Source organism: Solanum stenotomum, unplaced genomic scaffold (assembly GCF_019186545.1).
Source record: "Solanum stenotomum isolate F172 unplaced genomic scaffold, ASM1918654v1 scaffold1705, whole genome shotgun sequence".
In the NCBI taxonomy this organism is placed as follows: Eukaryota; Viridiplantae; Streptophyta; class Magnoliopsida; order Solanales; family Solanaceae; genus Solanum; species Solanum stenotomum.
The window spans coordinates 1-24723 of NW_026024360.1; the positions used below are offsets into that span (position 1 = coordinate 1).

The window sequence follows — 24723 nt, forward strand, 5'->3', positions numbered from 1 at the left end:
AAACAAAGATGACACTAGCAAAATAAATTTTTGCTCGTTACAAATATTGGAGAAAACTAAAGATCTGAAGGCACAAGTGGAGACTTACTACAAATCCTTAAAATTTACTCCATCTCAGTTCCCCACCATTGGTGGATTAAGCTTTCTGGATTGTCTTTTAAGGAAACTGAATGAAATGACAAAATCTAAATCTGACTTAGATTTCTTGATGAAACCTCTTTTAGGTAATTTGGAGAAAGAGCTATCAACTCTTACATCCATTTTAGAGAAGGAGCTGTCATCTTTATCATCCATTTTCAGAGACGTCGCAAGGGTGCACCATGAACATAAAATTCCTAAAGATCTTCAGAGACGTACTATCAATTTGGCATATAAAGCTGAGATTGCCATTGACTCTATTGTTTCTCAGTATAATGTTTTTTTGCATATTTTTTGCTCACTTCCTTCAATCTTAAAAGAGATCAAGAAAATTAATGCGGAGGTGACTGAGATGTGGTCAACAGACGTTGCTCTCAAGCCTTGCTATCTGGTAGCACCATTTAAACACCTACCAACTCGACATAGCGATCCAGTGACTGATGAGGAGATAGTGGGTTTTGGGAATGACACAGAAAAAATGATTCAGTATCTGATTAGAGGTACAAATGAGCTAGACATCATCCCAATTGTAGGCATGGGGGGACAAGGGAAAACGACAATTGCGAGAAAGTGGTACAATAGTGACAATGTTTCTCATTTTGATGTTCGAGCATGGTGCATCGTCTCCCAAACATATAACCGGAGAAAGCTATTACAAGAGATTTTTAGTCAAGTTACCGGTTCCAAGGACAAGGGAGATAAGGATGACATCCTTGCTGATGAGTTGAGGAAAAGCTTAATGGGCAAGAGATATCTTATTGTATTGGATGATATGTGGGATTGTATGGCATGGGATGACTTAAGGCTTTCTTTTCCAGATGTTGGTAATAGCAGCAGAATCGTAGTAACAACTCGACTTGAGAAAGTGGGTGAGCAAGTCAAGTGCTACACTGATCCTTATTTTCTTCCATTCTTCACAACAGAAGAGAGTTGCAAATTATTGCAGAAAAAAGTGTTTCCAAAGGAAGATTGCCCGCTTGAACTACAAGATGTAAGCCAAGCAGTTGCAGAAAAATGCAAAGGATTGCCTCTGGTGGTTGTCTTGGTAGCTGGAATAATCAAAAAAAGGAAAATGGATGAATCTTGGTGGAATGAGGTGAAAGATGCTCTCTTTGACTATCTTGATCGTGAGTCAGATGAATATAGTCTGGCGACTATGCAATTGAGTTTTGATAACTTACCCCTTCGTTTAAAGCCTTGTCTTCTTTATATGGGGATGTTTCCGGAGGATGCAATAATTCCAGTGTCTAAATTAGTAAGTTTATGGATAGCGGAAGAATTCGTGGTGAACATTGAATCTGCTGAAGATTATCTGATGGATCTCATTAGCTGTAACATGGTAATGGTTTCAAAGAAAGAATATAACGGTAAGGTTAAATACTGTCAGGTTCATGATGTAGTGCTTCACTTTTGCTTGGAGAAGAGTAGAGAAGAAAAGTTTATGTTGGCAGTGAAGGGGCATTTTCAACCTTTTGATTGGAATGAAAGTCGAGTGAACTTCCATTTGAGTAAAGAGCATTCCAAATTTGCATCTCTGGGATCCAAAACACGGAAGCCTTTCCACCAACCGTTGAGGTCACTGATAATGAACCAAATAGCTTTTGATGGGATTCCCTTAAGGTCTTGGATTCAAAAGATGCGGCTTCTTAAGGTCTTGGATTTGAGTTCCCAAGACGTGTTTTATTTGTTTTCAGATACATTGAAACCACTAAATCACCTGAAGTACCTTGCAGTTTCGGCAAAGAGATTCTATTTTCATCCAGTATCACATCTACCCCATCTTGAAACTTTAATTGTGAAGAATAATTGGACAAATACAGTAGTGTTACCAGCATCTTTTTGGGAAATGGAAAAATTAAGGCATGTTGAGATTGGGGCTGAATTTGATAAGCAGGGGCTCTTTGAAGGATCCTCTAAATTGGAAAATTTGAGGATATTAAAGAATATTGTTGGATTTCCAATTGATAGGGTGGATGTGTTATCAAGGAGGTGTCCTAATCTTCAACAACTTCTCATTGAATTTGATGGAGATTCTGCAGATTCTTTTCATCTCACATTGGAGAATCTTACCCAGCTTCAAATACTTGACATTTCCTTTAAGGGACCCCACATTGTATCTGGGTTACAATTGCCTTCAACTTTAAACAAGTTGGTACTAAGAAGGACTGGTATAGGAAACCTGATTTCCTTCATTGCGGGACTACCAAACCTGGAGTATCTCCAATTACACAACCAGGATCATGTTCAAATCAGAGATTGGTGTCTTGGAGATATCACGTTCCATAACCTTAAGTTCTTGAAATTGGCATGGTTAGAAATCTCAAGGTGGAATGCCTCGGAGGAATCCTTTCCCCAGCTTGAAACACTTGTTATGGAACGGTGTGACGACCTCAAGGAGATCCCCCGTAGCTTTGCAGATATTCCAACACTGAAACAAATTAAATTGATTAGGTGTGAGAACAAATCTCTGGAGGATTCAGCTCTGTGGATTAAGAAAGATGTTGAAGAGAATCAAGGAAACGACCGTATTGACCTCATTATCAAGGTAAGTAGCAACAAACTCCTATGTTCTGTTTTTGAGTATCTATATGCATCTAACGTGCAAACAATATGTTTAATACAGGATAGGCAAGGAAATCCAAAGCAGCTGTGAGTAAAGCATGTACTTGTCACAACAACATGGTAGTCTTTCAGTTTCTTTTCTTGTTCCTTTATGTTTTTTTCCGGATAAGATGCTTGCTTTCTCTTAATTGCTCCATGTCAATCTCAAAGTAATGAGGATGTGTTTGAATTTGACAATTGTTCAGAAAACTGCAGCAAAAGCACAAACAGCATGGACCGAGTTGACTCTTAGCAAATTGTTGTAACCATGCTTATGCTGGAGTCTATTAGCCGAAACAACCATCCTTGTGACACTACTACTGATTAATAAGGTTTTTCTTATTGTTCGACATAGACGACTCATTCCTACTGGGAAGGGAAGGATTATGCCTTGATTCTCTTTTTCCAGTATGTTTCAGATGCTCTTCCACTGTGATGCCCTATATAAATATCATCACTTGCTTTTGTAACTTGGTGGTTGTTTTCCCCTTTTATTTTCTATAACTAGTTTCAGGACACGTGCATTGCACATATATCCCATGTGAATTTTGTATCTTGATGGCAGTAGCTTGAAATCTCCGACAGTATAGCGTATGTGTTCGTCAGTCACCTCAGAGATGAAACCACCATCAGCTAACTCCTCAAACTTCACCTTCCTAAGTGATTTTTTTTGTTATTAACGTGCACAAAACTCTGTTTTCCAACAATATAATTGGAAACTTTCGAAAGCATTGTCATATATACTAACACGTCCATCAGTCACGAGTGGTGATCATGATTCGGTGGCCTTTTCTGTCTCTGGGGAAAACATTCATGACGGAATCCACAACGTCTGTCATCCAAGCATCATCCATCATGATAAGACATTTGCCTCCTTTGTCAATGAATTCACATATTCTGTAGTGAGTTTGTTGAACACTTTCAGAATACTAAGAAAGACCCCGAATATCAGGAAATACTCAAAGGAAACCTGAGGGTCTTTAAAGATTTTTATTGCCCATGTCGACTTTCAAAGTCCAGGCAAGTGCACCACAGGGATAAGTACAAGCAAGGAGGGCTAAACGTCATCTCTAGGGAGGTAAATCATTGGTTCCTTCAGCAAGTCATTTGATCACTATTTTTGTTGAGGATAATAATTATATATTACCCATCTATTTGACCTTACGTCTTCTATTAAACATTTTCCTATTTCATTTCAATAAACTTATTTCTAGTTTCACCTAATAGTGATCTCATAAATATATCTTTATTGGAATCCAAATCTGAAATCTTTGGTTAACGAAATAGGAGTGCCTAAAAATCCTTGAGTACGTGAAATTACATAGTAAAATCACTCAACTTAGGAGTTATTTGATGTGAGGTGAACGATATAATAAGTTGTTCGGAAATCATCCCATTTGATTCCCATTTTTTTTTAAAAAAAGGCATATATGTGGCAATTTTCGCTTTGTGCAGATAAGATAACTTGGGAATAATGAAAAAAAATGAGTAACACAAGACACTAGTACAGTAAACATGGGGTCAACATGTCTATGCATTATTTTACTTCTTTAACCTTCTATGTAACACATGCAAAACTAATTTTAAGTATAGAAATTATTTACTCGATATAGATATTCGAGAAAACTAAAGATCCGAAGGTAAAAGTGAAGACGTACTACAAATCCTTAAAGTTCAGTACATCTCAATTTTTCAACATTGTTACTTTGAGTCGTTTGTTGGTCTATATCACTAATAACTATATCAAATTAAATCAGAAATGATCTATAGTGACAATTAATTAACGACAATAGATTAACTGTTGAAAATATGTATTTTTAGAGGCAATAAACAATCTTTGTAACTGTCTCTAAAGCCAATAGCGACATTAGATCTAAGGATAATTAACTAATGTCGATAAAAGCTTTATCACTATTTACTGCCGCTAATAGATGTTTTTGTTGTAGACTTGTAGTGATCATCATCTTTATATTCCATGAATAAAAAATTTGGTTGGTAAGAGTAATTATTATATTTGATATAAATGGTCTAATTTTGGTAAAAAATAATAATATCAATTATAAATTTTGTTTAAATAAGAAATAAATGATTGGTAGATATAAAATAATTTATTTTTAACAAAATATAAACTTGTTAGTTAATTTTTGTATATTAAAAATGTGAAATCATGATACAAAATTTCCAAATCAAGATTTTTGGAAAATTTGAGATTTCATCTCATTATTTAAAATCATGAGATAAAATTATATGTTCAAATGCTGATTTCAATTCATTATTTGATGAAATCACATGTTTAAACACCTACTTAAATAAAGCTCCGCTAATGAGCCAATTTTAAAAATTGAGTTAGGCCTTAAGTGTCATGTGATACAAATGAAGTTTCAAAAGTCAATCTTTTTTTTTTATAAATTCTTTTTAATATTTAAGTTATCAATTATTGTGATTTATAATATATTTTATGTATTTTATATAATATCTCTATCTCTTTATCCCAATTTATGTGGCATAGATGAAATTTTGAGAGTTAACAAAATCTTTTTATATATTTTCAAATATTTTGAAGATATTAATTATTATGATTTATAATATTTTTTACATAATTTTTTAATATATATAAAGTGATAAAAGACAATTTTTTTTAAAAAAAGAAAACTTTAAATTGCCAAACTACCCCTGGCTACAAGCATGCATGTTGAAACTTGAGAAGTTATTCAAGATTTTATTTCTTCTATCCTAATTTATGTGACATTAATAAAATTTTAAAGTGTCGATAATTTTTTAATACTATTTTTAAATATCAGTAATGAACAATCATATTATCATTTAAATTTAGCCTTAGTAATGAAATATGAAATATTAAATTTTATTCTACATGATCTCAAACACAAACACAGTAACAAAGAAAGCCTAAAATAACTACAAATGAATACTAAATATGTCTCCAAAAAAAAAAGAATACTAAATATTATTGATGGGACGTGTGGGTCTTAGTAAGTGCTAACATCAACACTTTTATGCCTTTAAGGCATTGAAAAAAGCCTCATATTTTAATATATTTACCAATATGTACCAGTGGATTTATTGTAAAAAGGTACAAAAGAAGGGGCAAATAAAGCTTTGAAAAAGTACTGCATTATCAACAAAAGGACACAATAGGAATTAGAGGGAAAAAATCATGAAACGCACAATTCGCAAAGCAAATTGTATAAGCATTCACAGCAAAGTATAAAGCAGAATTAGATAGTAACTTACCAAAGTATCCTTGTCTAGGAAGCAAGCATGTTGATGAACAGCTATCAGGAAACAAAGTCATCCACAGATTGCTAACAAAAAAAAAAAAATTGGATAAAACTTCAAGGTGTATTTTATGAGAAATATGAGAAGTGAGGAGAATTTGATCAAAGAGAGAAAACATAGCAATTGTTCTTTAAAGTTCTACAGAACAAAATGAAGAAGTGTATGTTTGAAAGCCACGTGGAATATGGATAATGCTCTAAATTACTTATTTGATAAGAAGATATACCCTTAGGTGAGAATTTATTTCCAAGAAGCTAACATGTTGATACTAAGCTGCTTCTCATGCTTCTATTATAGTAGAATAATAATCTAATCAAACATAGGAGGAAAATTTGGGCTCAAAAAGTCTTTGCACATTCTGTAATTATTATTTTTATCATTTATTGTAAAAGAGCATTGTAAAGTACTTGACAAGTGACTCTGTTATTGCTTGATAAGTCACCTCATAGGCCCCATTTGCATGTGTGATTGTTTTATTCATTTGTATTTTCCCCTTTAATTTCTAAGCAGCACCTGCAAAATGTTAGCAATATGTGTTTAAAAATCAGAATTACTGATTTCAATAAACTTTGCAGAATCATGAAGTAACTAAAGCTTAATAAAAAAGTAAGAATAAAAGAACAGAAATTAATTGACAAAACTAAAATCTGTAAAAAACGTACCACAATCTGAAAAAACAGAATCAGAAAAAGATCAAGCCCACTGAATGCACAGTGTTCCCTTAAGGAAATTATTCCCCTCTAGTATCCGAGGTTTGATTTGAAATATGTCCACCCAGGATAGAATGATCTCAATCACCAGTGTATTGATACCCAAAACTCTGGTGTCAGCGAACCACTTTACAACAGTAAAGTACACGAAGAAATTTTGTGCAGAAGAAGAAGAAGAAATCAGAAAAATTCATTAGGAATAAGTCCGAGGAATCAATGTATTTATAGGCAAGAGGATCTGGTTCCGAAAGGTTGCAATCCTTTCAGAATCCACACGACCATTCATGAAAGTTTGCAACCTTTCAAACGGTCATGGTTGTTTCTGAAAGTTGCAACCTTTTAGAACAGTCACTTCCAACGGTGAGAAATTCAAATAAAACGGGAAAGATTTAAATAAAACGGGTCGCGCGTGGATCCGAGTCGGGTCGGGTCAATTAACTAATTAATTGAATCGGTTAATTAACTAATTAAAACGTTGGTCATTTAATTTAATTAATTAAATAAATAATTAAAACAAACTTTGTCCAAAAAATAATCTCTTGATCATTTTCCGAAGCCCAGCGAGCGACGACGACGGCGCGAGGGAGGTCCCTCTTTCCAACTCTTTTAACAATTAATAGGAGTGCTTCTATATTTAAACTCTCATATTTTTCTTTCCACCACAGATGAGGGACAAATGCCTTTTAAATAAAGCATAAAAAGACTTTTCAAGTTCTCAACTCTTCAAGTTCCTCTCTTTTCATCTTTCCTCCATTTTCCATTAAGTCTTGCTACATACCCAACACAAAATTCATTTAAGGAAATACCTACTGAAGTTATTTTCTGGTTGAATATAACACCTTTCATTAATCATCAACTAACAAACATAATATTTTAGCAGTATAAAATACTAAAGGTAAATTAAATATATATGGAAGAAAAATTCTATCGTGACTTTAGTGAGATCAATACTTGGATGACCGTATAGGGAATTAACTCATATTCGAAAATTAAACTGATGGATTTGTTTACAAAGAGTATTACCTCAGGAAATGTTCGAATCTCTCAAGCAATAAAGTGGAGTTCGATTCAAAATGCCAAATGGTGTTGAAAAGATAGCATTTTAATTCATGGCCTTTCATTTACTTGACAAGTTACCTCATGGTCCATATGCCTGCTTGAAGAATAACCAAAAGTAGAGTTCTTTTGTACCAATATTGTCTCATGGGTCATATTCATGATTAAAGTTTAGAAGGTAACAACTTCAAAAATAGCATTAAATAAATGTTCCATTTAATTTGTTATAACTAACATTTATGTCTCTAAATATGCACTATATATCTTTCTTTTCACTTAAAAGTTTGCGTTTAGATATACAGTATGATTAAAGTCATGATTTCAAATCAATATTTAAACATGCGCTTTTGAATTATGATTTCAAATCCCAAATTCTTCAAAAGAGAATGACTTGGAATTTTAAATTATATTAAATGTAAAATTTGACACATAATTAAGTTTATATTATTTTTTTAAAAAAAAAGATTCATCATTTTAAATTTTGCATAAAAAAACTCATGCTTGTCGTGAATAGATTGTTCGTACCATGCAAAATGATTGCATGAATAGCTAGTTACTGCTATTGGAGATAGTGGATTTTTATAAGATTATATGTATTTGATAATCACAAACATTTACTTATAAAAGGAACATGAAGATATATGATTCATTAATGGCACTTTAGGATATTCCGATATCTTATTTATGAATGATAGTTTGCTCATTTGGTAAGAATGCATATTTTTGAGTAAATTTGAAGATTTTCACAGCTTGTTGGTTTTTCATGTTTATGCAAAAAATACAATTTAAGAAATTAAAATTGCATGTCCAATCAAAACTTCAACTTTATATCAATATGACTCCCTACCATAATTTCATATTGCCTCTCTAGCTAAACGAACCCCAAATTTGTAAATTTTTATGTTTTATCGTACTTGTTCTATCATTCAAATCTTTCATGGGGAAAGATCAACAAAATGGATTGAGTTCTATACATTACATGCATAGTAAGGTTGAACAAGAAGTTCATTGTTTAGACGGTTGTTGAACTATATATAATTTAGGGGGATTTTAGTGTATTTTCCTAGAAAAAGACAAATAATATACCTCCTTTGTCCCATTTTATGTGGCACATTTTCTTTTTTAGTCCGTCCCAAAAAGAATGTCAACTTACTATAATTAGAAATAATTTCACTTCAAATCTTAATGAAATGATTTATAACCACAAAATTCAAAAGTCTTTTTTTAAAATAGTGTATTAAGTCAAATGGTGCAACATAAAATGAGACGGAAAGAGTAGCTGTATTATTAAGCTACGTTACAAATACCACCTAAAACAACTTGCTAGTACTACAATTCATCTCTTCCTTCTTCCTTTAAACCCTCCTCCATTTCATTTCAATAAACTTCCTCCAATTTCATTGTTGGAACATAATCCAGATCTGAGAATTATTACTCTTTTATTTTTACCTCATAATATTTGTTTTTTCTCTTGATGAAACCTGCTTTCAATATTAATTATCATCTCTTTTGCTCCTTTTTATGATTGGATCACAAAATTGAAGATACTAAAGAGGTATAAGAGAAGACAGAATTACAAGTTGGTTTCATTGTAAGTCATCTTCTTCATGAATGACTTTTTTCCTATGGATAGAAAGTTGATTTCTCAAACAGTCCACTCAACTAATTGTTACTAGTATATTAGCTAGAAAGCCCTTATTTTTTTTTGTTGTAAAAATGTGATTTTTCTTCTATGCATTGTTTAATTTTATACAAGTTAAATGCTTATTTATGCACATCCAAAGTTAGAAGGCATGAATATCAAGTTAAAGAATATATGTATGTATTATGCCTCCAACAAATCCTTGAAGTTCTGTATTCCATCTCAGTTTTTCAACATTGTTAATTACTTTGAGTCGTTTGTTTTCAATATCATTAATAACTATATCATCATGTTTATATTTCATAAATAAAAAATTTGGTTGGTAAGAGTAATGGTTATATCTGATATAGATGGTTCAAAGGTTGGTAAGAACAATAATATCAATTATACATTTTGTTTATACATGAAATAATTAAGTGATTGATAGATATAAATAGCTTTTTTCTTATAAAATATAAAGTTATGGGTCAATTTTTATATATGAAAATTGTGAAATCATAATATGAAATTTTCAAATCAAATTTTGGAAAATTTGGAATTTCACCTCTCACATGTTCAAACACCTACTTAAATAATACTCCCCCCCCCCATGAGCCAGTTTTAAAAGTAAATTAAGCCTAAGTATTAGTTGATCATCTTACTAAAAATAGTTGTCCCTTATTAGTTGTTCACCTTACTAAATCAAAAAAGCATTAATTAAAATTTTCTTATATTACCCTTTCAATTAATTTTTTTTTAAAGTATTCACATTCGCTTATAAAATATCAAGAAAATTTTTAAGGGTAAATTGATAAAATTAGTAATGACTTCTTCTGTACCAATATAACAAGTCGCCCCATAGGTCATATTTCCCCACTCATTTTAATATTAAAATAAGAGAGTTCACCAATTTAGTTGAAGGGAGACTATTATGCATAATGAAGGTGTGCTCTGTATTGAACCTTCATTTAGTAAAACAATAATCTTTACTCCCGAGTCTGTAGTGGTCTCAGACTTGAACTATGACTGCTTATAAGGGAAATAAAGTATTACTGCTTACACACAATAATCAAGGTGTTGACATAAGCTTTAATAGCCAGCACATTACGGCCTTGTGCTATCCCAATTTCATGAGTGTTTTTGAGAACAAGCTCATTCTCATAGAAAGCGGCCTACTTTCACACTCACATAGGTGAAATCTGTCAAGGGTGCTCCTATAATTTGACACCCCACTCATACGAGATACAGACTTTCATTAAGAGTTCAAAGACTCAACCTCTACAAATAATTATAGGATAAATGCACTCACATCATAGGGATTGAATAAAATTAACAATAGTGCATTTCACAGCAAGTCATCATATGATTCGTTCTTCCTATTGAACCTGGTTATTGGAATTCTATCTTGATATCCGCACTTTTTCAAACTGTAACAAAAGCATTAATCTCCTTAAAATTGTTGGTGTATTATACCACAAATATAACAAATTACAGTTGAAAATAAAATGACAAAAATGAATAAATTATTCTTTAGGCTGAGGCGCGGCTATCTCGCTCTCTTAAAGGAAATTCAAGCCCACTGTGGCATAATCTACACCGATCCAGCAGTATCACTCTTGACTTGTCCCCTCCAGGATACAACAACCCAACAACACTGTACAACTCAAGCAACTCCAGATTAGTTGAAGAGTTCAAAGCTCCACAACAAAAACACCTTCTTCAACATATAATTACTCTCTTTTATATAGTGATTATAGTTGAAGACTTAGAATATTATTATTTGTCTCAACTCTCTCTTTCACTACACTAACTCATTATATACACAATACAACACTTCTCATATTTAGCTAACACTCTATCTCATATACCAGATACAAAGTAAGACCACACTATTTATAGTGAGGAATTCTTCCTTGCAATGAATAGGAAGATAATGTGTAGTAAATTTGAGTAAATGAATATCCCAAGAGTTACATAAGTTACAATCATAACAAGGTAGAATAATGAGATAATGAGTTAGGGTTACAAAAGTTTATGGCCACATTATACCATTAACTCATGTGAGTAATGGGGCATATAATGTCATCAAGGACAACTCAAATGTTGCACATCATATATCTACATACGTGTAGAAGACATTTGACATTTCTCATTGTTGAATTATACACTTTAAAATAAGATTAAAATATAATGCTTAAAGTCCAACAATCCTCCACTCATTTTAATATTATGATAAGAGAGTATTCCACAATTTATTTGAAGGTAGACTATTATGCATAATGAAGGTGTGCTCTGAATTGAACCTTCACTTAGTAAAACAATATCTCCTCTATCATTCCTTAGGCAGAACCCGTAAGAGCTCAATCCTGGATTCCCTTTGCTTGCTCCATCAGTATTTATCTTAATTCTCTGGTTTCTTCCAATGTGTCGAACAATGATATAATAGGTAATTACTTAGCACTTGTATCATTGATGGCCAATCTTTTGGAACAGAGGAGATACCATTCTATTATATGTAGTTTCTCCTCCATGCTTCCTAGAATTCCTTCTCTTCCATAATGATTGCTGGGATGGCTTTGAAAATGCTGTGGGGGTTGATTAGTTGTCCACCACTTACGTATGACTTGTTGCAGTTGCAATCCTTCAATGTTATAACCTGCACAAGAAGAAAACTGTCTCCATAGCTTAGTAGCTATTGGAGATGTTAGAAAAATATGTGACATGGTTTCTTTTTATTTTATGATCCTCACAACACCAACATCTTGATACCACACTAATTTTCATCCTTTTTAGATTATCGTCAGTAGGTATTCTTCCTTTCCATGCTCTCCATAAAAAGAAATTAATCTTTATAGGCAACCCTTTAGTCCATATATAGTCAAAGGTCTGTATTTTCTCCTGCTTCCGTCTTAATTCATTCCATGCTGATTTGACTGTGAACTTTCCATTTGAATTTCCCATCCACCATGATGTGTCATTATCAACATTGACTAGTTGTGGGCTGATGTTATCAAGTATATGCTGCACCATATCTACTGATAAGACTTCCTGTAGTTTCTGCACATTCCAATAGCCATTTGTAATGAATTGTTTCACTTCTACCTCCTCATCCAATACATTTTCATTGTCCACGAAATAAAGGGCCTCCTGCTTAGTCCAATTATCAAACCAGAAGCTAGAATTTCCAGCCTTAAGTTGCCACCAAATCAAATGTTCTAGTTCTTCTCTAACTTCCACCATCTTTTTCCAAACAGGTGAACTACCTTTTGCTTGAGCTATGACAGGGTGAAGTTTCTTGTAGTATTTGTTTACCATATAAGCACTCCATAGTGATCTAGTTGTGCTTAGATTCCACCATAGTTTTCCAAACAATGCCTTTGATGTATCATGTAGTGATCTAAACCCTAAGCCTCCTTCAATTCTAGGTAAACACATAGCTTCCCAGGCAACCCAATGTTTTCTTTTCGGACTTGATGTATTACCCCAGAAGAAAGTTGCAAATTTTTTATGAATATGTTCTATAACTCTTTTAGGGGGATTCAGGGCTGATAGGAGATATACAGGTATCGACTGCAAAACATGTGATATCAAAATATATCTTCCTCCAAAAGATAAGAGTTTATTTTGCCAAGACATCATCCTTTTCATAACTTTCTTCACCAGGTCTTCAAAAAATACTATCTTCTTCCTACCATAGAAAATCGGGTATCCAAGGTAAGTAAAAGGAAAAGTCCCCTTTCTCATGCCAGTTTTTCTTCTATCTTCTTTAACATTACTGTTAACTCAAACACAATTTTAAAGAATTTTTATGTGATTTTTTAATAGTTCATACTCATTATCATGGGGTGCACATACAACACGTGTGCCTAAATACTAGTATATTATAATACCTAAGTATTAATTAAAGCAAGTATTGTGAACATAAAAGCTACGACAATTGTAAGGAAAATGATTCCCTTTTATAAGTGAGGAAAATCATTTTCCCTCTTTTAGATGAAACTTGTTTTAATTTCTCGACTTGTATCACAGTTTAGACACACATTTGATGCTCTTGAGATCTAAAAATAAGTAATGATAATGACCATCTTGTCAGAGCCAAGCTTTTGGGATATGCATCGTCGATCTCAAAAGTGTAGTGAACTGTGTTATGCATTTGTAACTTTTTTTTTTTTACTTTCTTCCCCTATTTGGGCAATTCCTATGTGTGATTTCAACTAACATCTTTGCCAACCTAAATGCTTGTCAATCCTTTTCTTTGACCAACTCTTAGAGGTCCGCCCTCCATCATTAGCGTCACACATTGATATTAGTTTTCTTTTGTCTAAAGAAAATGACTAGTAGTTGAGTGACCATATGAAAGTGAGTGAAATATGATTTTCTTTGATAATATGCACCATTTGTTAGATGAAAATGGTACATAAAATGTACTATCTTTCTCAGGCATCAACTTATATAGCTATAAACACTAGATATGAAAGACATGAATAAATATGTTGTTAATGAACCTAATTCCAAGAGTTGGTGAACTTGCAGGAATTTTTCAAGAGAAGATGGCTGAAAATGAAATTGAGGAAATGTTAAATCACCTAAGAAGGATCAAGAGTGGAGGTAATCTGGATAGCACCAAGATTGATCAAATTAAGGGACTTGAAATGATGCTAAGAATTTTGAGAACCTTTATAAAGTATCATCATGTTCTTTTTCGTGAGTCCTTAGTCAAACACACAAAGAATGCCAAATCGACTATGGCAGTGCTTCACCGGGTATTGGATGGGATTCCAGATGAATGTAAAACTAACCTTAATCTAGAAAGGCTAGAATCACATTTGTTGGAATTCTTGGAACGTAATACCATTTTAAGTTACAATTATGAGTTGAATGATTTTGATATGTTAGAATGTATGGATTACGCCGGAAAGAATCTAAATGATGTACTGTTGTTCGGCCTGGAAAGGGCTAGGTCTGACCCTCCTGAAGAAAACCATGAAATACACAGATTTTTAAAGGAACTGAAAGTTGTTCAAAAGAAACTGAGATTTTTGACATATTTATATGCTACAGAGATAAATGGTTACGTCAACCATGAGAAGCTGGAATGTTTGGAGACTCGAATTCAGTTCATGGCTAACAATGTGGGACATTTGTGTCTTGCTTTGTCTAATCTTGTAAATGATATAGATGAGGATGAGGATGTGGATGAGTATGAGGATCTCTTGAATACACCTCCTTATCTATTATTCTTGATTGTGTTAGTGGAGCTGGAAATGAAGAAGATTTTTCTTAGTGAACTAAAGGCTTCAAAGTTTACTAATTCAAGAACTTTCAAAGACAAGAAATTACCAAAAGGATTTTCTCATCATCTCCACAAATTGTTAATATATCTCAGAAAAGAAAAGCTCGAAAACTTTCCTGATGATGTCTCTGCTCAAAATATTGATGTGGCAATAGAGTTCTTGTTGGTGTTCCTTGATGCTGATGTGTCAAATCATGTTATTAATGGTAACGGGTTGAATGAGGTTATGGAAAAAGTTGGAGTTATAGCAGGTTATGCTCTATATGTCATAGAAAAGCTTCTTCCTAGCTCTATAAACAAAGATGACACTAGCAAAATAAGTCGTTGCTCGATACAGATATTGGAGAAAACTGAAGATCTGAAGGCACAAGTGGAAACTTACTACAAATCCTTAACGTTTACTCCATCTCAGCTTCCTACTGTTGGTGGATGGACCTTTCTGGATTCTATTATACGGAAACTGAATGAGATGTCGAAATGTAAATTTAGTTTAGATTTCCTGATGAAATCTCTTTTGGGGAATTTGGAGAAAGAGCTATCAACTCTTACATCCATTTTAGAGAAGGATCTGTCATCTTTATCATCCATTTTCAGAGATGTTGTCGAGGTGCACCATGAACATGAAATTCTTCAAGATCTTCACAGGCGTACTATCAATTTGGCACATGAAGCTGAAGTTGCCATTGACTCTATTCTTGCTCACAACAATCTGTTTTGGCATATTTTTTGCTCACTTCCTACAATCTTAAAAGAGATCAAGCAAATTAATGTGCAGGTGACTGAGATGTGGTCAACAGAAGTTGCTCTTAAGCCTTGCTATGCAGTAGCACCATTTAAACACCAGCTAACTCAACATAGCAATCTAGTGACTGATGAGGAGATAGTGGGTTTTGAGAATGACACAGAAATAATGATTAAGTATCTGATTAGAGGTGCAAATGAGCTAGACGTAATCCCCATTGTAGGCATGGGGGGACAAGGTAAAACAACAATTGCTAGAAAGGTGTACAATATTGACAACATTGTTTGTCATTTTGATGTTCGAGCATGGTGCATCATTTCTCAAACATATAACCGGAGAAAGCTATTACAAGAGATTTTGAGTCAAGTTACCGGTTCCAAGGACAAGGGAGACAAGGATGACATCCTTGCTGGTGAGTTGAGGAAAAGCTTAATGGGCAAGAGATATCTCATTGTTTTGGATGATATGTGGGATTATATGGCATGGGATGACTTAAGGCTTTCTTTTCCAGATTTCGGAAATAGAAGCAGAATAGTAGTAACAACTCGACTTGAGAAAGTGGGCAAGCAAGTCAAGTACCATACTGATCCTTATTCTCTTCGGTTCCTCACAACAGAAGAGAGTTGCCAATTATTGCAGAAAAAAGTGTTTCCAGAGGAAGATTGCCCACCTGAACTACAAGATGTGAGTCAAGCAGTTGCAGAAACATGCAAAGGATTGCCTCTAGTGGTTGTCTTGGTAGCTGGAATAATCAAAAAAAGGAAAATGGAAGAATCTTGGTGGAATGAGGTGAAAGATTCTTTATTTGACTATCTTGATTGTGAGTCGGAAGGATATAGTCTTTCAACTATGCAGTTGAGTTACTATAACTTAACCGACTGTTTAAAGCCTTGTCTTCTTTATATGGGGATGTTTCAGGAGGATGCAATAATTCCAGTATCTGAATTGATAAGTCTATGGATTGCGGAAGGACTCGTGCAGAACATTGAATCTGGGAGATTGATGGAAGAGGCAGCTGAAGGTTACTTGATGGATCTCATTCACAGTAACGTGGTAATGGTTTCAAAAAGAAGTTATAATGGTAAGGTCAAATACTGTCAGGTTCATGATGTAGTGCTTCACTTTTGCTTGGAGAAGAGTCGAGAAGAAAAGTTTATGTTGGCAGTGAAGGGGCATTATAGCCAGTTTCAACCTTTTGAATGGAAGGAAAGTCGAGTGAGCTTCAGTTTCATTAAAGAGGTTTCCAAGTTTGCATCTCTAGTATCCAAAACACGGAAGCCTTTCCACCAACACTTGAGGTCACTGATAACGATAAATGACCTAGAGTTAATTGATGGGATTCCCTTCTGTCAGATTCTTAAATTGCGACTTCTTAAGGTCTTGGATTTGACTTCCCATGAAGTGGGTTATTTGTCGTCAGCTACATTTAAACCACTAAATCACCTGAAATACCTCGCAGTTTGTGCAAAGAAATTCTATTTTCATCCAGAATCACATCTGCCCCGTCTTGAAACTTTAATTGTAAATGGTTATTTGGATAATGTACAGTTACCAGCGTCTTTTTGGGAGATGGAAAAATTAAGGCATGTTAAGATTTGGAATGCTAAATTTGATTTGGAAGAGGATAATCAGGGGCTCTTTGAAGGATCCTCTGAATTGGAAAATTTGAGGATATTGAAGTATGTAAAATTTCGAATTGATGAAGGGGATAAGGTGGATGTGTTATCAAGGAGGTGTCCTAATCTTCAAAAACTGAACATCGATTTTGAATATTGGGGCAGTAAAAATTCGGCAGATTTATTTTGTCTCACATTGGAGAATCTTACCCAGCTTCAATATCTTTTCCTTTACATTGAGAGGCCCAACATTGTATCTGGGTTACAATTGCCTTCAAATTTAAAGAAGTTGGTACTATGTGGGATTGATATAGAAAACCTGGTTTCCTTCATTGCGGGACTACCAAGCCTAGAGTGTCTCCAATTATTGGAACCGTACAATTTTTTTCAAAGCAGAGATTGGTGCCTTGGAGATATCATATTCCATAACCTTAAGTGCTTGAAACTGTCGCGCTTAAATATCTCAAGGTGGGATGCCTTGGAGGAATCCTTTCCCCAGCTCAAAACACTTGTTATAGAAAGGTGTGACCAGCTCAAGGAGATCCCCCTTACCTTTGCAGATATTCTAACACTGAAACAGATTAAGTTGATTTGGTGTGAAAACAAATCTCTGGAGGCTTCAGCAGTGAGAATCAAGGAAGAAGTCAAAGATATTGAAGGATGCGACCGTATTGACCTCATTATCACAGTAAGTAGAAACAAACTCCTAAATATGTTCTGTTTTTGAGTATCTAATGTTCAAACTATATGTTCAATACAGGATTGGTGAATCAAGTATGTGCCTGTAACCACAACAATGGTATTGTTTCAGTTTGCCTTTTTTAATTGATGCTTGTTTTCCCTTAATTGCTCTTAAACTCACGAGGATTTGTTTGAATTTGACTACTGCAGCAAGTTCATGACGGCTAGCGTCCACACATAATCCAGCACAATGAAACATTTGCCTTCTCTGTCAATAGATTCACATACTATTTTTGGCAGTTCCTTCACATCCATGTCTTGATATTCTGAAGTGAGCAAGTTTCTTCATGTCTTTTAGAGTACTAAGAAAGACCCCATTTAGTTTGTAGTACGGGCCTACGTTCATGAAAAACTCAAAGGAAACCTCAACATCGTTGGATGTGATAATTCAAATTGACTCTTTCTTTTCGTTATTATTGGTTTTATTAGTCGTTGTCTTATAACAGACTCTCTAGCTAAAATCGGAGAAACAGTAAACTTTCTTCACTGAGGTTGAGGTTGTCTCTTTGCATGACAAGTTAGAGTTGCAAAATTAACTCAACTACAAAAAAATTTTCTTGTTGAATATAAGCAAACCTCACAAATTTACAAATTTTCGCAGCATAGAAAACTCGAAGGTTTTGATAAGAGTCTTAGATTTAAGCTCATCGACATAATACTTTACTATGCACTAAAACTTTTGAACTTTGTTATTGTTGTATTGTCCTTTTTTGTTCTTCATTTACTTGACAATAGGAGACTAAATTGTGTTACGACCCAAATTCCAAGAGCCATTACAGAAAACACAATAGATGTTCACACTGATGCTTTGCGCTACCAAATGTATGTGTTTTTAACCATCAACTCCAAACGTATTGTTCCCTTAGTCTTAGCAACGGCATCTTCACATTCTTTACTAGATTTACAAGTGTCTTAAATATCTTTGTATATTCTAATTTAATCAGACATAGGCCGGGCCCACGGAGAAGACTTGGGGTCAAAAAGAAAAGTATATGCATTGGAAAGTTGATGGAGTGTTTTCACCTTTTCCCTTAGTGCTCTCTGCTTTCTCCTTTTCTCTGCAATAGTAATGCAGAACTCATAAAGGAAGATTATGTGTATTTGAAATTTTTTAATCACAAACATTTTTTTTTTTATAAAAGGAACATGAAGATATGTGTGATTCAACAATGCGGCGCTTTAGAATGTTCTGATATCTTGTATATGAATGATGGTTTGCTCATTTGGTAAGATTGTATAAGAATTGAAGAAATTTGATGGTTTTCACAACTGATGGATTTTTCATGTTTTATGAGGGGAAAAAAATACAACTTAAAAAGTTAAAATTGCATGTCCAATCAAAACTTCAACTTCATATCAATATGATTTCATACCATAATTTCATATAGCCTATCCAAATGAGCCCTTAAAAAATTGTAAACTTTTATTTGTAAAATCGATCTTCCCTTTTTCCCCATGTATGGCATTAACTCTCTACTGTAGTTAAATTCTTTTTAAAATTTGTGTAAGTAACAAATATAAAACTATATATATTTAGATGAATATATTTAGAATTCGATACTCTAGGATGTGAAAGCAGAATGTGATTTATTGGACAAAGGTCTGAATATTTTTTACTGCAAAATTTGAGTTTTTTTACGTTCCTCTCCTATTTGGGCTATACTGATGTGATTCGACTAAAATGCTTGTTAGCCTAAATGCTTGTCAATCTTTTTTTCTGCTGATCTGCCCTCTTCGGTCCGCCCTCCATCATTATTGTCACACATTTGTTATAGTGGGTCTTTTTTTAATAATATATTATGGAATAAAGTTGATGTCATTTTTACTAAAGCAATCAATAGGAATGAAGCACTATCATTAATTAATAAAGCACTGGTTGTTGTTTACCTACCATTATTTAATAAATTAATAATGCAATTATTCAGAACTCATACAATACACATTCCAGTCTGTTTGAGCCATTGCCAACTCTAATTATTGTTTGATCTCCTCACCCATCTCTCTGTAATAGAAAACACCTTGTACCATATAGGTTTTGGATCTACGATCAATCAGTTAACAATAGACCAATCTATCACTGAGCTACTGAGGAACAACAGGAGATTCGATAAGTTAAGATTATATTGAGGTGAGTGTTTTACTCGAAAAATTAAAAATGAAAATGGACTTTTTTTCGAAAAATTAATTAAACTTATGATTTGAAGAGAAATCGATTTTCCAAAAGAAACAGAGTCGCCACTTAATTTTTTAGTAAAAATCAAGAAAAAAACTTAAGGTTTTCAAAAGACTTAATCAGATAAAATCAATTGAAAATAAAAGGGTTCGGAGTTCAATGTACATTCCGAGAAGGTGTTGGGCCCTCGAAATGTCCGCTAACTTGCGATTGACCGGCGATTTGACTAAAAAAGACTTTGACTAAATTTTAAAATTTTAACCAAGTAAGAAAAACTCATTTATTATAACTTGCAGTATAGCTGTGCGATTATAATGCATAGCTATTTATGAACTGCTTCATTTACTATAACTCTGTAACCATGTTTGCTTAGAACAAAGAAAATTAGCGAATTGGAAGTGGCAAATGGTACTTCCAAGACTTCTATTCAATTGGATAATTGTTACTTGACATGCTAAAATGCTGTTAAACCATCAATTTATTGAATATTTATAGATTTGTGTAAACAAAAAATTAGTCTTTCAGTAATCTTGATTGTATGCTTTCTTTTCTTATGTTCCACTTCACAATATTTTCTCAGTTGGCACTTATTGCAACATGTTTGAGCTGCAAATTTTATCGCAGCAAACGAGCTACACTCCAATATTAACAATATTTCCTTGTTTGTTTTTGCAGCAAACGAGCTACGCAGACATGCTGGATCTAGCAGTGCAGCACATTCGAACCCTTCAAGATCAGGTTCAGGTGGGTGATTAAATTGATCAACCTTACTGCTTTGCAGCTTTACGTAATCTATCATGCTGCATGCACCTAGGTACAAAATTAAAATACTTATACTCTGTTGCTCAGACTCTTCAATGATACTGTTGGATGTGTTAGATTTTATCCTCCAAAAGCTATGCATTTTTGGAGGATCAGACACTAGTACAACAATTTTGGCCCGAGCAACACATCTTATATTCTCACATGATGTTTACACCAAACCGAATAATATAACCTTAATGTTTTTGGGATAGATAATGTCTAATATATTTTGCAAAAAAAATGATAAATTTTCTAGCCCCACCTTTATAGCTGTGATTGAAGTAGTAGAAACATATTTTTCACATTTTCTTTTTCTTATGCAGAATCTGAATACAGAACTTGAAAACTGCAAATGTGGATGTAAGAAATCAAGTCAATAATAAAATGGAAGGAAGCACTTTAGCTGAAGATCGACTTAAAAGGATTTTTGTCACCATGATTTTGCCTCTTAGAAACTCAAATTTGTACATAAGGAAGTAAATTTCATACTAGTTTTTTAAAGCTAAAAGGCGAACTCTCTTTGTTTTTTTTTTTTGTTTTTTTTTTCCTTTTCCAGTTAGAAGACTACGTATATGATTGTTTTGGATTATTTCTAGTTTTTTTTTTTCCATCTAACATTTACATTTTTAATTTAGTTTTGAGTTTATTTTGGTTGCAGATCATAAAGCTAATTGATGATGTTGTACAACAACTTTCTCTATTTCATTTTTATGTAAAATGAGTGGGCAAGACATTTTCTTGCTTTCTGTTATGTTCTTCTTGGGAAACGACCATTTACAATTTGCAAAGAAGAAAAGTAACTCTACTCTACAAGGATTTCATGTGTTTTATTTATCGAACTGATCATTTTCATTGAAAAAAAGTCATTTAATTAATATAACATTTGTATTGAGCCATAAAATCGATATTTCCCTTCTTACCAATGTATGTCATGAATATATGTGATTCATCAATGTGGCGCTTTAGGATATTTTGATATTTTGTTTATGAACGATGATTTGCTCATTCGGTAAGATTGCATAGGAAATTGACTCTTTCTTTTCGTTGTTATTGCTTTCAGTAGTCGTTATCTCATAACAGACTCTCTAACTAACATTGGAGAAATAGGAAACTTTCATCACTGAGGCTGTCTCTTTGCCATGACAAGTTAGAGTTGCAAAATAAACTCAACTACAATTTTTTTTTCTTGTTGAATATAAGTACACCTCACAAATTTACAAATGTATGTGTTTTTGACCATCAACTCCAAACGTATTGTTCCCTTAGTCTTAGCAACGGCATCTTCGCATTCTTTACTAGATTTACATGTGTCTTAAAACTATTTAAATATCTTTTTATATTCTAATTTAATCAGACATCGGCCAGGCCCACGGAGAAGAATTGGGGTCAAAAAGAAAAGTGTATGTATTGGAAAGTTGATGGAGTGTTTTCACCTTTTCCCTTAGTGCTCTGTGCTTTCTCCTTTTCTCTACAATAATAATGCAGAACTCATAAAGGAAGATTATGTGTATTTGAATTTTTTTTAATCACAAATATCTTTATTTTATAAAAGGAACATAAATATATGTTTGATTCATCAATGCAACGCTTTAGGATGTTCCGATATCTTGTATATGAATGATGGTTTGCTCATTTGGTCAAATTTATACGAATTGAAGAAATTTGATGGTTTTCACAACTGATGGATTTTTCCTGTTTTATGAGGGAAAACAAAATACAATTTAAGAAGTCAAAATTGCATGTCCAATCAAAACGTCAACTTCATATCAATATGATTTCATACCATAAAATCATATCGCCTATCCAAACGAGCCCTTAAAAATTTGTAAACTTTTATTTGTAAAATCGATTTTCCCTTCTTCCCCATGTATGGCATGAACTCTCTACTGGTATAAGTAACAAATATAAAACTATATGTATTTAGATGAATATATTTAGAATTCGATACTCTAGGATGTGAAAGCAGAATGTGCTGATTTATTGGACAAAGGTCTGAATATATTTTACTGCAAAATTTGAGGGTTTTTTCCATGTTCCTCTCCTATTTGGGCTATACCAATGTGTGATTCGACTAAAATGCTTGTCAATCCTTTTTTCTGATCTGCACTCTTCGGTCCGCCCTCCATCATTATTAATTGTCACACATTCGATATGAGTTTCTTTTTGTTTTAAAAAAATGACTACATCCGCGTGGGTCTTTTTTTAATAATATATCATGGAATAATTAGACATTATTCTTAAAGACAAGCAAATAAAGTTGATGTTGTTTTTACTAAAGCAATCAATAGGAATGAAGCACTATCATTAATTAATAAAGCACTAATTGTTGTTTATCTACCAGTAATTAATAGATTAATAATGCAATAATTCAGAACTCATACAATACACATTCCAGTCTGTTTGAGCCATTGCCAACTCTAATTATTGTTTGATCTCCTCACCCATCTCTCTGTACTAGAAAACACCTTGTGCCATATAGGATTCTGATCTACGACCAATCAGTTAACAATCGATCGATCTATCACTGAGCTACTGAGGAACAACAGGAGATTCAATAAGTTAAGATTGAGGTGAGTTCCATTGATTCATAATTTATTTTCATACTTCATGGAATTTTGTATCCTCTGAATATATATACCCCCTCTTCCTAATTTAATTAAAAGAAAACTATGAATTAGCTGGGTACGAAAATTCGCATATAACTTGGTTTCCTGCGACTTTTTCTACCAAAAAATTTTCGATGGAAATATCTTCGTAGGTAATTATTACACGCAAATATAAAAATCCCCAAGTAAATTACCTGGGGATTTGAATTTCGCAAGTAAATTACATTCGAATTTTCTTGCAAATAAATACTAAAAATATCCGAGAAATTTTTAGTAAAAATTCGTGAAAAAGGGAATTTTCTTACAATTTTTTTTTTTGCAAAAATTCCTAGGAAATAATTTATGAATAATCATTTTAATTCTTTTTTATTTATTTAGTTTTTAATTTCTGGATATACCAATTTTTTTTAATAGTTTTGTCTCTGATTATTATCTTCTTATGTAATTCTTGTTATTTTATTTTACAACCCCCCACCCCTACACATATGTTTACACCCTTATATGCTCAACACAATTAATTGCACAACCACTCAGAAACCAAAGAAGCCACTGCCCAAACATTCATTTAGCTTTAACTTTCGTTCTACCAAATATAAATGTTAAATTGTTAATGTACTCATTCGATGTGGTACAAAGATAGCAAGGGAATTATTCCAAATTTTTTTAGTACTAATAAAAATATGACACAACTTTAAATATACTTTATGTATTTTATCCACGTTCTTTAATCAAAAAGAGATTATTCTTTTAGAATATATATATATATATATATATATATTTTGTAATAACAACATACCCAGTAAAATCTTACTTAGCGGGGTCTGAAGAGGATAGTGTGTACGCACACCTTAACACTAGCTCGTAGAGGTAGATATATTGTTTTCGAAAGACCTCAGCTCAAGTGCATCAAACCCAAATAAAAGAAGAATAAATCAATGAAAACAAATAACTATTAATAAGAAAAGTAGTGTAAAGTCTATAAGAAAGAACCTCTTAAAGAAATTGACACAAATTACTTAATAAGATGAATATAATTTAGGTATTTGAAAAAGTATCTATTTTTCAAAACTTTAAATAACATGATGTTATTCCAAATTTTTATAAACATTTTGGCCTCATATATAATAGAAATTTCTGTACAAATAAAACTATAAAATGATAATTTAAATAATTTATAAGTTTAAATAACATGATGTTATTCCAACTCGAATTATTGTTTGATCTCCTCACCCATCTTTATGTACCAGACAACACCAGCTCGTACCACATATAGGATTTGGATCTACGATCAATCAGTTAATAATAGACCGATCTATCACTGAGCT

At 33.1% G+C, this 24723-nt stretch overlaps 2 protein-coding genes and 2 long non-coding RNA genes across 5 annotated transcripts in view; 3 read left to right on the forward strand and 1 right to left on the reverse strand.

Moving 5' to 3' along the window:
- Positions 1-175: 175 nt before the first annotated feature.
- On the forward strand, positions 176-2791 carry LOC125850449 (putative late blight resistance protein homolog R1B-16). The gene is made up of 2 exons (XM_049530297.1): positions 176-2683; positions 2762-2791. The coding sequence occupies exons 1-2, from the start codon at positions 176-178 to the stop codon at positions 2789-2791; spliced, it is 2538 nt and encodes an 845-aa protein (XP_049386254.1).
- A 254-nt stretch (positions 2792-3045) lies between these two features.
- On the reverse strand, positions 3046-6372 carry LOC125850448 (uncharacterized). The gene is made up of 3 exons (XR_007444803.1): positions 6263-6372; positions 5992-6062; positions 3046-3636 (listed from the first exon to the last, which is right to left on the reverse strand). It is a non-coding gene; the product is annotated as an uncharacterized LOC125850448 (long non-coding RNA).
- A 7590-nt stretch (positions 6373-13962) lies between these two features.
- Positions 13963-24723, forward strand: part of LOC125850442 (putative late blight resistance protein homolog R1B-16) — a 69001-nt gene continuing 58240 nt past the window's right edge. For both annotated transcript variants that reach the window (XM_049530296.1, XM_049530294.1), the window contains exon 1: positions 13963-15491. In XM_049530296.1, coding sequence (XP_049386253.1) covers positions 13974-15491 — 1518 coding nt within the window. In that variant the 5' untranslated portion in view covers positions 13963-13973. The remainder of the gene's footprint in view (positions 15492-24723) is intronic.
- LOC125850445 (uncharacterized) lies at positions 19785-21547 on the forward strand. The gene is made up of 3 exons (XR_007444800.1): positions 19785-19943; positions 20664-20732; positions 21116-21547. It is a non-coding gene; the product is annotated as an uncharacterized LOC125850445 (long non-coding RNA).

Excerpts from the sequence above, each read along its gene's own strand:
- LOC125850449 (XM_049530297.1), top strand. The coding sequence starts at position 176 with ATGACAAAATCTAAATCTGACTTAGATTTCTTGATGAAACCTCTTTTA. Across the intron at positions 2,684-2,761 it reads GTATTGACCTCATTATCAAG|GATAGGCAAGGAAATCCAAA; the intron begins GTAAGTAGCAAC and ends TGTTTAATACAG.